At 42.3% G+C, this 17,483-nt stretch overlaps 1 protein-coding gene across 1 annotated transcript in view; it reads right to left on the bottom strand.

The window, feature by feature from the left end:
* LOC311230169 (man(5)GlcNAc(2)-PP-dolichol translocation protein RFT1-like) overlaps window positions 1–10,609 on the bottom strand; it is a 56,867-nt gene extending 46,258 nt beyond the window's left edge. Inside the window, exons 1-2 of the mRNA XM_084316367.1 lie at window positions 10,372–10,609; window positions 2,639–2,724 (exon numbers count right to left, since the gene is read on the bottom strand). Coding sequence (XP_084172493.1) covers window positions 2,639–2,724; window positions 10,372–10,434 — 149 coding nt within the window. The 5' untranslated portion in view covers window positions 10,435–10,609. The remainder of the gene's footprint in view (window positions 1–2,638; window positions 2,725–10,371) is intronic.
* Between the last annotated feature and the right edge of the window lie 6,874 nt (window positions 10,610–17,483).

Here is a 17,483-nt window from a genome sequence, read left to right as displayed (position 1 = left end):
TCCCCACCGTATATTCTCTCCCCACCGTATGTATCTTTTTTCTACCACCACCCCCTCCTAATGTACAGTCTCCTCCCCATATTTATATAATCTCTGTTAGGATCTATGGGTAACGGTACTGTATATTTTCTCCCACCCACCCACCCCCTCCTAATGTACAGTCTCCTCCTCCCCATCATATGTATAATCTCTGTCAGGATCTATGGGTAACATTACTGTATATTTGCATATCGTATATGTCACAAATGTAACAGTACTATATACCTGTAGTATGTCCCTATGCCATAAATGTCATGATGTCAATGTCATGCATGTCATAAATGTCACTATGAATTGAAAATGGGGGACCCTGATGATGTAAACAAGACAAACGTCTTTCTCTGGTCTGCATCCCCTTAACAATTGTGTGTATTGAGCCATACTGTATTGTACCCATTCTGCAATCGGTTAAATATTGATTGATTGTTATAACAGATTGCAGAATGGGTACAATACTAGGGATGCCCCGATCGATCGGCCACCGATCGTTATCGGCCGATACTCAGTATAAATATGCAATCTGTGAATTCCGATAATTAGTCATATTCGCCGATAGCGGAAACCGATCAAGCGAAGCTCTCACTCGCTGTCTGTCTCAGACACACACGACCTGCAAACTGCCGCTGCTCCTCCTCCCTAGCCCCGCCCGCCCCGTGTAGAGTTTGTAAACAAAGAGGTGCGGCTCCTCTGCTCGAGTCTGTAGTGCACTGCATTCGACCTGCGCTAACGTTAGCTACCTAGCTATCGTTACTGTTTAAACAAAATTACCCAGTCAACTATTCACGTTTAGTAGGCATTGTCTAACGGTATTTAGCCGGCTAGCTACCGATAGCTCCTGATATCAACAAATGATCCAGAAAGTCTAGTAGTTCATGTTCATACCTCAGTTAGCTTGCGTTAGCTGACGTTCGTTTACTGTTCAAAACGAAATGTCCCATTGAACTAAAGTTCTGTCTTAACGTCATCTAGCCGGCTAGCAGTAGCTACAGATAGCTCTTGATATCAATGTCTTATAACATTGATTTAATGCGTATTCGAGCTGAGGGCTTGCTGAATGTGAAATGACCAAAGCACTTAACGTTACCAATGGGGTCCCGCTGCAGCGCCGGAGAATCCTTTTTGGAGCTGGGCTACTAGAGTACACACAGACAGTGGAGCTGTTTGCAGATAGTGAGCATTTTGACTTGTTGCGTGGTGGCGATGTCTCGCAGTCGCAGATAATACAAGTACAAGTCTAATTATATAATATATATATTTTATAAAAAAAAAAAAAAAATTATATAAAAAATTTTTTAATTTCTTTTTAATCAAAAACAATCGGTATCGGATCGGTATCGGCCGATATGGCTCACGACGATCGGTGATCGGTATCGGTGGCAAAAAACGTGATCGGGGCATCCCTATACAATACAGTACAGCTCAATACACACAATTGTCAAGGGGTTGCAGACCAGAGAAAGACTTTCCTCTTGTTTACATCAGGGTCCCCCATTTTCAATTCATCATAACATATATGACATACATGACATACAGATAGATAATACTGCTACATCTATACATTTATGACGTACCAGATTTACAAATACAGTATTGTTTGTGATACAATAAGAGTCTAAAAAAGAGAGCATATACATTTGACGAAGAAACTGTACATTGGAGGAGGTTGGGGAGGGAAGGGTTGGGTAGGCGGGGTGGGGTGGGGGGGTAACTGTACATTGGATTATCGACGAAACCGAAACAAGTAGGCTCCCTTAAAACGCCAACGCTATTAAAAAGAAATACAGTGGAGGTTAAAATAAGAATATGACTTGGCCTGAATAAAATTTCAGTCAGGAGATTTTTTTTTGCTTTAATCCCTGTGTGTAATGTGCTGTAATGTAATGTAATGTGCTGTAATGTAATGTGCTGTAATGTAATGTGCTGTAATGTAATGTAATGTGCTGTAATGTAATGTAATGTGCTGTAATGTAATGTAATGTGCTGTAATGTAATGTAATGTGCTGTAATGTAATATAATGTAATGTAATATAATGTAATGTAATGTGTTGTAATGTAATGTAATGTAATGTGCTGTAATGTAATGTGTTGTAATGTAATGTAATGTAATATAATGTAATGTAATGTGTTGTAATGTAATGTAATGTAATGTGCTGTAATGTAATGTGTTGTAATGTAATGTGCTGTAATGTAATGTAATGTAATGTGCTGTAATGTAATGTAATGTAATGTGCTGTAATGTAATGTGTTGTAATGTAATGTAATGTGCTGTAATGTAATGTAATGTAATGTGCTGTAATGTAATGTGTTGTAATGTAATGTAATGTGCTGTAATGTAATGTAATATAATGTAATGTAATGTGTTGTAATGTAATGTAATGTAATGTGCTGTAATGTAATGTGTTGTAATGTAATGTGCTGTAATGTAATGTAATGTAATGTAATGTGCTGTAATGTAATGTAATGTAATGTGCTGTAATGTAATGTGTTGTAATGTAATGTGCTGTAATGTAATGTAATGTAATGTGCTGTAATGTAATGTAATGTGCTGTAATGTAATGTAATGTAATGTGCTGTAATGTAATGTAATGTAATGTATCACCTGACGTTGACGACCCCGATCAGCTCTTTGGACACGAACCGCAGAGTGAATGCGTTCAGCAAGAAGGTGAGCAGGCGGAACATGATCTGAGGGACCAATCACAATCATAATCACAACCACAATCATAATCACAATCATAATCACAATCATAATCACAATCGTAATCACAATCATAATCACAATCACAATCATAATCATAATCATAATCACAATCATAATCACAATCACAATCACAATCACAATATGAATATGAATGTGATGCAAGCCTTGCATCAGTTACGAAAGGGGCTACGTGCTGGCATTGTTCAACTTTATTGCAAACTTTATCACGCATTTGAAACGGCATCACCCGAATGTGAATATCACAGGTACACGGAAGAAACTGACCCTAGTGCAACCCCAGCTCCCTGTGGCATTCAAGCAGCATCTCGCTATTAATTCAGACCGGGCCAAAGCAATAACAAACGCCATAGGTGTTTTTATAGCAGCAGATCTGCAATCCTACTCCGTTGTCGAGAACACAGGGTTTAAGCACATGTTAAAAGTAATAGAGCCCTGCTACCTAGTTCCCTCTCGTCCGTATTTCAGCCAGCAGCAAGTCATACCAGCTCTGTATAAACAAGCACACGCTACAGTTGTCCACTGTACGTCAGGGACCCTGATGTAAACAAGACAAAAGTCTTTCTCTGGTCTGCAACCCCTTAACAATTGTGTGTATTGAGCCGTACTGTATTGTACCCATTCTGCAATCTGTTAAATAAAGTTTTCATTCATTCATTCATTCACTTATCCAAGGCATCTGCTATATAATAATCTTCAGATTTACTTTTAGACCAAAGGGCTGGGCGATATGGCCTAAATATGATATCACGATATTTTCTGACCTTTCGGCGATACACGATACACATCACGATGTTTTTCTTTTTTACCCCAAACGATTCATTATGAGGCTTACCAAGACAGTATTTGAGTTTGCAAGCTAACATTAAAGACAAAATAAAATACCCATGCATTTAGCATTTTTATATTATATGTTAGATTTAGATTATTGGATTATTAGATTATAATATATTGCATATGTTTAGCAATGAGATATTATATGATTTAGATATGAAATATGATGAATTGAAAATGGGGGACCCTGATGTAAACAAGACAAAAGTCTTTCTCTGGTCTGCATCCCCTTAACAATTGTATGTATTGAGCTGTACTGTACCCATTCTGCAATATGTTAATAAAGTTTTAAATCAATCAATTAATCAATCAATCAATCAATAGCATTTTAGCATTTTTATGAAACTACTGTATATTTGTATGTCTCTAAATGTTTTGATGAATTGAAAATGGAGGACCCTTATGTAAAAAAGCCGAAAGTATTTTTCTGGTCTTCATCCTCCTGTACTGTATTGTACCCATTCTGCAATATGTTAATAAGGTTTTCATTCATTCATTCTGACGGACAACAGAATAATTTTGATTGACAGTCGAGTCTGCCAATTACGTCACACCGCTTGCACCCGCCCTGCTGTTCTTAGCACCAATCGGCAAGCGTCATTAGTTTTTGACTTCCTGAATGTCCGGTGTGCTGACATCAACAAAGCTACTTACGTTAGCTCCCCGCAACCGACTAGTAGGAGACCAGTGCACTACAGGATGACTAAATGAGCCATAATGATTTTACCTCAACGAATGTTATAATAAAAGCCTTTCCATACATCTGTCTGATTGAAAACTTTATTAACAGACCGCGGAATGGGCATAGGACCGCTACTATTCCTAATTTATGCAAATGACATGTCGTCAGCTTGTGACTGCAACTTGTTCCTGTTTGCGGACGACTCAGCCCTGCTGGTCTCTGACAAGAACAAGTTACAGGTTGAAAAAGCCCTCAGCTCGGAACTAGGCAAAATCTGTATATGGCTCGCCGACAACAAACTATCATTACACATGGGCAAAACAGAGTCCATTCTCTTCGGTTCAAATAACAAACTCAGCAAGACCGACGGCTTCTCGGTTACAGTGGGTGACAATATTATCACAAGGAAAGATGAAATTACCTACCTGGGTTCCATCCTAGAGGCTAATCTTTCCTGTGACAAAATGGCATCCAATGTAATAAAAAAAGTCAACCAACGAACGCGATTCTTGTACCGGATCTCCTCTCTGGTAAACAAGAATACCCTGAAGACTCTAGCAGGAGCACTCATTCAAGGGTACTACGACTATGCTTGCACCTCATGGTACCAAAGCACCTCAAAGGCACTAAAAAACAAATTACAAACATCTCAAAACAAGCTAGTCAGACTACTACTTGACCTGACTCCTAGAACCCACCTCACCCCTGCCCACTTTGACAACCTAGGATGGCTTAGAGTAGACGACAGAGTACAGCAACTTGCAATGGGCCTGGTCTACAAGATACACTATGCGACCAAGGTACCCATGTACATGTCAAAATACTTCCCAAAGGTCAGTGAATACCACGATCACAACACCAGAGGGAGCTCCACAAATCATGTAAAACCCAGATTCGGCTCAAACAAGGGACTAAACACGTTTCGCAATTATGCCACATCAATGTGGAACACCCTGCCTAAAGCTGTAAAGGAATGTGAATCACTACCCACCTTCAAAAACACTCTCAAAAAACACCTACGTGAGACTGCAATTCGAAACTGGCCCCTACAAATGTCCTAACCTAGTTGTACAGTAAATGACCAAGTAAGGCTTTGTCAATATTCCAATGTACAGTGTAAAATGTGTGTGTCCCCTACCCAACCCCCCCCCCCTACAAATGTCCTAACCTAGTTGTACAGTAAATGATCAAGTAAGGCTTTGTCAATATTCCAATGTACAGTGTAAAATGTGTGTGTGTCCCCTACCCAACCCCCCCCCCCCCCCCCCACCTCCAATGTACAGCCCTCACCCAACCCACCCAACCCCACCCCACCCAACCAACCTCCTCCAATGTACAGTTTCTATGCCAAATGTATATACACTCCTTTTCTGGACACTTTTGTATCACAAACAGTACTGTATTTGCAAATCTGATATGTCATAAATGTATAGATGTAGCAGTACTGTCTATCTGTATGTCATGTATGTCATATATGTTATGATGAATTGAAAATGGGGGACCCTGATGTAAACAAGACGAAAGTCTTTCTCTGGTCTGCATCCCCTTAACAATTGTATGTATTGAGCTGTACTGTACTGTACCCATTCTGCAATCTGTTAATAAACTTTTCAATCAATCAATCAATCAATATCTCAACACAGGCTGAGATATGAACAAGTAACGTGTGGACCAGATTGACGCGACACAATCCTATTGGGCAAAACATCACGATATCCACGATACGTTGAAAAAGTGTATTGTTAATGAACTGTACCCGATATTTATATAATATCGTCATATCGCCCAGCCCTCCGCGACGGCTTCTCGGTTACAGTGGGTGACAATATTATCACAAGGAAAGATGAAATTACCTACCTGGGTTCCATCCTAGAGGCTAATCTTTCCTGTGACAAAATGGCATCCAATGTAATAAAAAAAGTCAACCAACGAACGCGATTCTTGTACCGGATCTCCTCTCTGGTAAACAAGAATACCCTGAAGACTCTAGCAGGAGCACTCATTCAAGGGTACTACGACTATGCTTGCACCTCATGGTACCAAAGCACCTCAAAGGCACTAAAAAACAAATTACAAACATCTCAAAACAAGCTAGTCAGACTACTACTTGACCTGACTCCTAGAACCCACCTCACCCCTGCCCACTTTGACAACCTAGGATGGCTTAGAGTAGACGACAGAGTACAGCAACTTGCAATGGGCCTGGTCTACAAGATACACTATGCGACCAAGGTACCCATGTACATGTCAAAATACTTCCCAAAGGTCAGTGAATACCACGATCACAACACCAGAGGGAGCTCCACAAATCATGTAAAACCCAGATTCGGCTCAAACAAGGGACTAAACACGTTTCGCAATTATGCCACATCAATGTGGAACACCCTGCCTAAAGCTGTAAAGGAATGTGAATCACTACCCACCTTCAAAAACACTCTCAAAAAACACCTACGTGAGACTGCAATTCGAAACTGGCCCCTACAAATGTCCTAACCTAGTTGTACAGTAAATGACCAAGTAAGGCTTTGTCAATATTCCAATGTACAGTGTAAAATGTGTGTGTCCCCTACCCAACCCCCCCCCCCCTACAAATGTCCTAACCTAGTTGTACAGTAAATGATCAAGTAAGGCTTTGTCAATATTCCAATGTACAGTGTAAAATGTGTGTGTGTCCCCTACCCAACCCCCCCCCCCCCCCCCCCCCACCTCCAATGTACAGCCCTCACCCAACCCACCCAACCCCACCCCACCCAACCAACCTCCTCCAATGTACAGTTTCTATGCCAAATGTATATACACTCCTTTTCTGGACACTTTTGTATCACAAACAGTACTGTATTTGCAAATCTGATATGTCATAAATGTATAGATGTAGCAGTACTGTCTATCTGTATGTCATGTATGTCATATATGTTATGATGAATTGAAAATGGGGGACCCTGATGTAAACAAGACGAAAGTCTTTCTCTGGTCTGCATCCCCTTAACAATTGTATGTATTGAGCTGTACTGTACTGTACCCATTCTGCAATCTGTTAATAAACTTTTCAATCAATCAATCAATCAATATCTCAACACAGGCTGAGATATGAACAAGTAACGTGTGGACCAGATTGACGCGACACAATCCTATTGGGCAAAACATCACGATATCCACGATACGTTGAAAAAGTGTATTGTTAATGAACTGTACCCGATATTTATATAATATCGTCATATCGCCCAGCCCTCCGCGACGGCTTCTCGGTTACAGTGGGTGACAATATTATCACAAGGAAAGATGAAATTACCTACCTGGGTTCCATCCTAGAGGCTAATCTTTCCTGTGACAAAATGGCATCCAATGTAATAAAAAAAGTCAACCAACGAACGCGATTCTTGTACCGGATCTCCTCTCTGGTAAACAAGAATACCCTGAAGACTCTAGCAGGAGCACTCATTCAAGGGTACTACGACTATGCTTGCACCTCATGGTACCAAAGCACCTCAAAGGCACTAAAAAACAAATTACAAACATCTCAAAACAAGCTAGTCAGACTACTACTTGACCTGACTCCTAGAACCCACCTCACCCCTGCCCACTTTGACAACCTAGGATGGCTTAGAGTAGACGACAGAGTACAGCAACTTGCAATGGGCCTGGTCTACAAGATACACTACGCGACCAAGGTACCCATGTACATGTCAAAATACTTCCCAAAGGTCAGTGAATACCACGATCACAACACCAGAGGGAGCTCCACAAATCATGTAAAACCCAGATTCGGCTCAAACAAGGGACTAAACACGTTTCGCAATTATGCCACATCAATGTGGAACGCCCTGCCTAAAGCTGTAAAGGAATGTGAATCACTACCCACCTTCAAAAACACTCTCAAAAAACACCTACGTGAGACTGCAATTCGAAACTGGCCCCTACAAATGTCCTAACCTAGTTGTACAGTAAATGACCAAGTAAGGCTTTGTCAATATTCCAATGTACAGTGTAAAATGTGTGTGTCCCCTACCCAACCCCCCCCCCTACAAATGTCCTAACCTAGTTGTACAGTAAATGATCAAGTAAGGCTTTGTCAATATTCCAATGTACAGTGTAAAATGTGTGTGTGTCCCCTACCCAACCCCCCCCCCCCCCCCCCACCTCCAATGTACAGCCCTCACCCAACCCACCCAACCCCACCCCACCCAACCAACCTCCTCCAATGTACAGTTTCTATGCCAAATGTATATACACTCCTTTTCTGGACACTTTTGTATCACAAACAGTACTGTATTTGCAAATCTGATATGTCATAAATGTATAGATGTAGCAGTACTGTCTATCTGTATGTCATGTATGTCATATATGTTATGATGAATTGAAAATGGGGGACCCTGATGTAAACAAGACGAAAGTCTTTCTCTGGTCTGCATCCCCTTAACAATTGTATGTATTGAGCTGTACTGTACTGTACCCATTCTGCAATCTGTTAATAAACTTTTCAATCAATCAATCAATCAATATCTCAACACAGGCTGAGATATGAACGAGTAACGTGTGGACCAGATTGACGCGACACAATCCTATTGGGCAAAACATCACGATATCCACGATACGTTGAAAAAGTGTATTGTTAATGAACTGTACCCGATATTTATATAATATCGTCATATCGCCCAGCCCTCCGCGACGGCTTCTCGGTTACAGTGGGTGACAATATTATCACAAGGAAAGATGAAATTACCTACCTGGGTTCCATCCTAGAGGCTAATCTTTCCTGTGACAAAATGGCATCCAATGTAATAAAAAAAGTCAACCAACGAACGCGTTTCTTGTACCGGATCTCCTCTCTGGTAAACAAGAATACCCTGAAGACTCTAGCAGGAGCACTCATTCAAGGGTACTACGACTATGCTTGCACCTCATGGTACCAAAGCACCTCAAAGGCACTAAAAAACAAATTACAAACATCTCAAAACAAGCTAGTCAGACTACTACTTGACCTGACTCCTAGAACCCACCTCACCCCTGCCCACTTTGACAACCTAGGATGGCTTAGAGTAGACGACAGAGTACAGCAACTTGCAATGGGCCTGGTCTACAAGATACACTACGCGACCAAGGTACCCATGTACATGTCAAAATACTTCCCAAAGGTCAGTGAATACCATGACCACAACACCAGAGGGAGCTCCACAAATCATGTTAAACCCAGATTCGGCTCAAACAAGGGACTAAACACGTTTCGCAATTATGCCACATCAATGTGGAACGCCCTGCCTAAAGCTGTAAAGGAATGTGAATCACTACCCACTTTCAAAAACACTCTCAAAAAACACCTACGTGAGACTGCAATTCGAAACTGGACCCTACAAATGTCCTAACCTAGTTGTACAGTAAATTACCAAACTTAAAGGCTTTGTCAGTATTCCAATGTACAGTGTAAAATGTGTGTGTGTCCCCTACCCAACCCCCCCCACCTCCAATGTACAGCCCTCACCCACCCACCCAACCCCACCCCACCCATCCAACCTCCTCCAATGTACAGTTTCTACGCCAAATGTATATACACTCCTTTTCTGGACACTTTTGTATCACAAACAGTACTGTATTTGCAAATCTGATATGTCATAAATGTATAGATGTAGCAGTACTGTCTATCTGTATGTCATGTATGTCATATATGTTATGATGAATTGAAAATGGGGGACCCTGATGTAAACAAGACGAAAGTCTTTCTCTGGTCTGCATCCCCTTAACAATTGTATGTATTGAGCTGTACTGTACTGTACCCATTCTGCAATCTGTTAATAAACTTTTCAATCAATCAATCAAAACACTGTACTGCACTGCCACAGGACCTAGCATGTCCTACCATGCTCTGTAAATAGCTCATGTACAGATACCAATATGCCCTACACTGTTTACTTGTTTATTGCACTATGTCGCTCTATTGGTTGGACTCTTATTATTATTACTTGTATTATGCACATCGTTGCGGGCGAGACCCCCCGCATTTCACTGTATACCTGTATGCCGTGACAAATAAAACTCGTGTATCTTGAATCATATTAATGTAGAGAATACCACGTACAGCACCTTTATTAGATGAATAATTTACCTGCAGCAGCACATTACAGGACGCCAGGGTGGACGCGCTCTGCAGCACGTCTTGGGAGCTCATGTTGAAGCAGAGAGAGCAGGTCAACCGTGTCCAACAACAATGTGTTTAGCAGCTGTCCACCTCCTTCCGATACAGAGACACGAATAATATCATCTCAAAGTACAAAGCGTTAGGGTTAGGGTTAGTTCCATCTGAAAGGGTCGTTAGGGTTAGTTCCATTCCATGATCTGAAAGGGTTGCAGCTCTCGGCTCACTTCACTACACGTCGCCACTTCCGGACACACGGAGCGTGAGAAGACACGTGGTGGTTGATACGTGATGACGTCAGTGGACCGGTTATGTTTGGCCGCTAGAGGGCGGAATCGTCCCTGTAAATTGGGCTACTATCTCTATGTGGTTGTTGTACATAATTATTTATATTATAGACCATTGATTTATAATAAACCCGTGATTTGAATATGTTGTAGCAATGGTTGGAAGAGAATGCACAAAGATAAATAAGAACATATAAAGACAAATAATATATTATAATAAAATAGAAATGAAATGTAAAATCACATCTAAGTACAGGATTCCTATTGATTACAGATAAGATGATCCTTTATTAATCCCCTTGGGGAAATTCAGGTGTCAAAGCAGCATGGGGGGTATGAGGGCCGACATTCCACTCTATGGGGCGGCGTGGCTCAGGGGTAGAGCCAGTCGTCCAATGATCGAAGGGTTGGTGGTTCGAATCCCGCTCAAGCCCATGTCCATCCCACTGCCGTTGTGTCCTTGGGCAAGACACTTAAGCTACTTGCCTCGTATGAATGTGTATGCATGTGAATGAATGTTGGTGGTGGTCAGAGGGGCCGTAGGTGATGATTATTCGCCACGCTTCCGTGAGTCTGCCTCAGGGCAGCTCTGGCTGCAATTGTAGCTTACCACCACCGGTATGACTGTGTATGAACGAATAATGGACTCTGTGAAGCGCTCTGGGTCAGTGAAGAGCGCTATATAAATCCAAGTCATTATTATTATTATTATTATTATTATTACTGGTTAAAGTTGCTTACTCGTGAGTAGAATGAATGAATGAATGAAAACTTTATTTAACAGATTGCAGAATGGGTACAATACAGTACGGCTCAATACACACAATTGTTAAGGGGATGCAGACCTGAGAAAGACGTTTGTCTTGTTTCCATCAGGGTCCCCCATTTTCAATTCATATAGACATTTATGACATACACAACATACATGACATTTATGGCATAGGGACATATAGGTATTTAGTACTGATACATTTGTGACATAAACGGTATTCAAATATACAGTACTGTTACCCCTAGATCCTGACAGAGTATATACATATGATGGGGAGGGGACTGTACATTAGGAGGGGGTGGGTGGGTGGGAGAGAGATATACATACGGCGGGGAGGGAAATATATACATGCGGTGGGGAGGAGACTGTCTATTAGGAGGTGGTGGGGTTTTTTGGGCATTTACGGTGGCCAGTTTCGAATTGCAGCCTCCCGTAGGTGCTCTTTAAGAGCGGTTTTGAATGTGGGTAGGGATTCACATTCCTTTACAGCTTTGGGTAGGGCGTTCCACATTGATGTGTCATAATTGCGAAACGTATTTAGTCCCTTGTTTGAGCCGAATCTGGGTTTAACATGATTTGTTGAGCTTCCTCTGGTGTAGTGGTTGTGGTATTCACTGACCTTTGCGAAGTATTTTGACATGTACATGGGCACCTTAGTCGTATAGTGTATCTTGTAGACCAGGCCCATTGCAAGTTGCTGTACTCTGTCGTCTACTCTAAGCCATCCTAGGTTGTCAAAGTGGGCAAGGGTGAGGTGGGTTCTGGGGGTAAGGTCAAGTAGTAGTCTGACCAGTTTGTTTTGTGATGTTTGTAATTTTGTTTTAAGCGCCTTTGAGGTGCTTTGGTACCATGAGGTGCATGCATAGTCATAGTACCCTTGAATGAGTGCTCCTGCCAGAGTCTTCAGGGTATTCTTGTTTACCAGAGAGGAGATCCGGTACAAGAATCTAGTTCGTTGGTTGACTTTTTTTATTACATTGGATGCCATTTTGTCACAGGAAAGATTTGCCTCTAGGATGGAACCCAGGTAGTACGTTCGTTGATAAAGAAAAAGCTATTTTCTCTAAATATTCATGTCACTACTACAAGGTAAGAAAACTGTATTTTCCCAGTCTCCAAATTCACAGCCGACTTGACACATGGAAATTCCTCCACACTGGAAAGCCGAAAATCTATGTTGTTTAGTCCATCTGTTCAGTACTGCTCAGCACTGTTTCAAGCTGCACCTGACTGGCAGAGAGAATTGCTGAATATATATAGATACACAAACGTTCTAGAATGTTCGGTCATGACATCATACAGTGACATCACAAATGTTCTAGAACGTTTGCTATGACATCCTACTGTGATATCACAAATGTTCTAGAATGTTCTATTATGACAAATAAGACGGTTCAATGACTGTATCTAAATCCAATCAACATTCCTAATGCCGTTTCAATGTAAGGTTATAAAACATAAACATATAAACATTCATATAATACAATAATCTAAATATATAGCTTTGGCTCCTCTACAGGGGGAATACAGAGCTTCACAGTCCTATACAGTCAGTACCTATATACACAATATAAAATATAAATACAAATACAATATAAAAAGCACAAAATACAAGATAGCTCTGAACAGAATCTGCACCTGGCTCGCTGATAACAAACTATCATTACACCTGGGTAAAACAGAGTCCATTCTCTTTGGATAAAATAACAAACTCAGCAAGACCGACGGCTTCTCAGTTACAGTGGGTGACAATATTGTCACAAGGAAAGATGAATTACCTACCTGGGTTCCATCCTAAAGGCTAATCTTTCCTGTGACAAAATGGCATCCAATGTAATAAAAAAAAATCAACCAACAAACTCGATTCTTGTACCGGATCTCCCCTCTGGTAAACAAGAATACCCTGAAGACTCTGGCAGGAGCACTCATTCAAGGGTACTACGACTATGCTTGCACCTCATGGTACCAAAGCACCTCAAAGGCCCTAAAACAAGGCTACAAACATCACAAAACAAACTGGTCAGACTACTGCTTGGCCTTACTCCTAGAACCCACCTCATACCACTCCATCCAGACATGAAGACAGCTGTGATGGAGGTGGTCAGTGGATACAGACATGAAGACAGCTGTGATGGAGGTGGTCAGTGGATACAGACATGAAGACAGCTGTGATGGAGGTGGTCAGTGGATACAGACATGAAGACAGCTGTGATGGAGGCGGTCAGTGGATACAGACATGAAGACAGCTGTGATGGAGGTAGTCAGTGGATACAGACATGAAGACAGCTGTGATGGAGGTGGTCAGTCAAAAATCCTCTCATAGACGACTTTCTTAATCTCTGTTGTAACTGCCTCACATGTATCGATGCAGCTTCTCAGTTCAACTGATGGTGTGTTGTGACCTCGAATTCTGCATTATAATTTATTAATTTAATGCAGAATTCTAAGGTACCCTCCACACTAAAGGTATTTATATAGAAACCTGGTTTTTGCACTGTGATTATAATTGATTAATTTAATGCAGAATTCTAAGGTACCCTCCACACTAAAGGTATTTATATAGAAACCTTGTTATTTGCCCTGTGATTATAACTACTGTTAGTTACCTAATCAACTCGACTGTAAAATGCCTCTATGGATAACTATGTGCAGTCTAAATGGTAACGTAACCGGGTATTCACTGGAATGAAAAGAAACCTTTATAATATTCATTATTCAGCACATTATTCAGTGTTAGATTTGGTCCTCTCTGAGTAGTATAAACAATTAGGATTCTTGGTGCAGTAACAATAGCAAGGGTTATCTGATATTTTATAATAATAGTAAAAACTACGGTTTATTATTCAGATCAGATTTAATTTGCATATTTAAAAATGAAGCAAGTAGAGACTGAGCACCATCCTCCACAATTAGAGCTGGAAAATCAAATAGATAGCTTACAGTTTAAAATTAGTAAGCTCGAAGTGGCTCTCGAACAAACGCTAGATACTACTGAGAGGGAACGTATAGAGAAGGAAATTCTAAACAAAAAAGAAATCCTAAATAGCCTCAAGGGTCACAGTCAGGAGGACGGCGAGGAGCACCTCCGACGCTCAGACCGAATAAGATATCCAACCCCTAAATTGCTTGAAAAGCAACAAGAAGAGGCACAGAGGAAGGAAAGAAAACTCACCTCAGCGTATGAGAGGTGGAAAACTGGAGTCCGTGAGTCAAGAAACCAGCTCAAGTCGGAACTTAATGCAAACGAATTGGCATTAATGTCTGAAGCTCTGGAGGAAGAGAAAGAGGCAGTGTTGAGCGCCTACCTTGAAATACGAGGTCACAACACACCATCAGTTGAACTGAGAAGCTGCATCGATACATGTGAGGCAGTTACAACAGAGATTAAGAAAGTCGTCTATGAGAGGATTTTTGACATTGACGAAGAATTCGATGGAGAACAAGTACGATGTCGTCTCAAAGAACTGCTTAAAGGCAGCTATGCTCGGTCCATCTATGGATCCACTGTCTCGAGAGTGAGTCACAAATCAGCCATCACTCATGACAGCGCCACCTTGACAGTCAAACTGGTGGACGCTGCGGCAGATCTTGCCGCTAAGGAGGTGGAGTATGAAGGGTTGCTGGAAGAAAGGAAGCAAACAGAGAAAATAGAAGATTTAGAGGGGCAACAAAGAAAGCAGCTTGCAGTTGAAAAGCGCGAGCTTGTACGCCTCCAGGCAGAGAAGGACGTGAAGACAGCCCGTGCCAGGCTGCAAGTTTACACACAGGAAGGCAGCGTCCACTCAAATAGTCCCGAAGGAATTCACGATTCCTCCTCGGCGGCAAGCAGACAACCCCTCAATGTCACAACCTTGTCGACTGATGTAAATGTATCATCCCTAGCCAAGGCCTTCCAAGATAGCATAGCTCTAAATAGACTTCCAGTTCCAGAGCCATCTGTATTTAATGGCGATCCTATCCAGTTCCTTGAGTGGAAAGCCTCATTTATGTCACTCATTGACACAAGAGCCGTCTCATCTGCTGATAAACTTTATTATTTGAGGAAGTATGTAGGGGGCCCTGCTCGTAAAACCCTGGAAGGAACCTTCTATAGAAATGACAGCGAAGCCTACAAGGACGCGTGGGACAAACTAAACCACAGATATGGCCAGGCCTTCGTTGTACAGAGAGCCTTTAGAGACAGGCTTGCAGATTGGCCAAAAATACAACCAAAGGATGCAGAGGGACTAAGAGACTTTTCAGACTTCTTAAACGCCTGTCAAGACGCAATGAGGCATGTGAAGAGCCTCGAAATATTAAATGACTGTGAAGAGAATAGAAGGCTAATCCAAAAGATGCCAGACTGGGCAATGTCAAGCTGGAACAGAAAGACTACCGAAGCCTTGAACAGGACTCAAGAGTTCCCCAGCTTCAAGGACTTCGCCACATTCGTGGAGACGGAGGCAGAAATTGCTTGCAATCCGATCACCTCATTCCATGCTTTCCGCACCCTTGAGTCCAGCACAGAAAAACGAAACAACAGGGACCCCAACAGGAACAAAGCGTGTGTTCTCAGCACTCAAACTGAGGCCGACAGTGACAGGGAAAGACCAGCCAAGGGAAACGTAAAGCCCCCTTGTGTGTTCTGTCAGGACAATCAACACAGTCTACATGGATGTCCCAAGTTCATCGCAAAGACCTTGGCGGAACGACGGGAATTTGTGAAGGAGAATAAGCTCTGTTATGGCTGCACGAAATTTGGTCATAGTGCCAAGGACTGCCGTCATCGACATTCCTGCGACACCTGCGAAGGTAACCATCCCACTTGTCTTCATGATGACAGCTATGTGAGAAAGGAAAGGCCTGCACCATGGGAAAACATTTCCCAAAGCAAAGCTGTTCAAACAGAGGCTGCCGCAACGTCACTGGCAGTCACTACTGCTGGAGCAGGACAAGCCACCAACACGTCAATGATTGTGCCTGTGTGGGTGTCCTCAAGGAACACGCCAGGAACGGAAAAACTGGTCTACGCCCTGTTGGACACACAAAGTGACACCACTTTCGTCAACCAGGAAATCAGTAACACTCTAAAGGCAGACTCCTGTCCAGTTAAACTGAAGTTAACTACCATGATAGAACGAGAGACAATAGTCAAAACCCAAAGAGTCTCAGGGCTTCGTGTACGAGGTTATAGCTCCTCCCTGCACATCGATCTTCCTCCTGCCTATGCCAAGGATTGCATACCGGTGAACCGCACCCACATTCCAACAAAGGAAACGGCCAAGAAATGGAATAATCTCTCCACAGTCGTAGACGAGATTCCACAGCTACAGGATTGTGAGGTTGGTCTCTTGATAGGATATGACTGTTCAAGGGCCATGGCACCAAGACAAGTAATATCAGGAGGAAACGATGAACCTTATGCAGTTCGGACCGATTTAGGATGGAGCATTGTGGGGTGCTCTTCACCGCGCCGTGACACTCCAAGCCAGACGAGCGAATGCTTCCGGATCGCGGTCAAGGAGCTCCCACCAGTCACCCCTGCAGATTCCAAACTAAAGAACGGCATCAACAAAGAGAAGTCAAATGGTCTCTCCACAGTAATGGAACGAGAGGACGTGGAGTGCCTAATAATCAAAGACCTACAGAGACAAACATATCCAGAGGAACTGAATTTACTGAAGACAGGCTCTCGGCTGCCACTCAAGAACAAGTTGCATCGCCTCAAACCCTTTCCAGACAAGGATGGTGTGGTCAAGGTGGGAGAAAGGCTCTGTGACTCCAATCTCCCAGATGCAGTCAAACCCCCTGCAATCAAGGATGGTGTAATCAAGGTGGGAGGAAGGCTCTGTGACTCCAATCTCCCCCATGCAGTCAAACACCCTGCAATCAAGGATGGTGTAATCAAGGTGGGAGGAAGGCTCTGTGACTCCAATCTCCCCCATGCAGTCAAACACCCTGCAATCAAGGATGGTGTAATCAAGGTGGGAGGAAGGCTCTGTGACTCCAATCTCCCCCATGCAGTCAAACACCCTGCAATCAAG

The sequence above is a fragment of the Notolepis coatsorum genome (genome assembly GCF_963971535.1).
Source record: "Notolepis coatsorum genome assembly, chromosome: 6".
Taxonomy (NCBI): Eukaryota; Metazoa; Chordata; class Actinopteri; order Aulopiformes; family Paralepididae; genus Notolepis; species Notolepis coatsorum.
The sequence above is the reverse complement of the archived record's forward strand: the minus strand, read 5'-3'. Positions and strand labels throughout refer to the sequence as shown.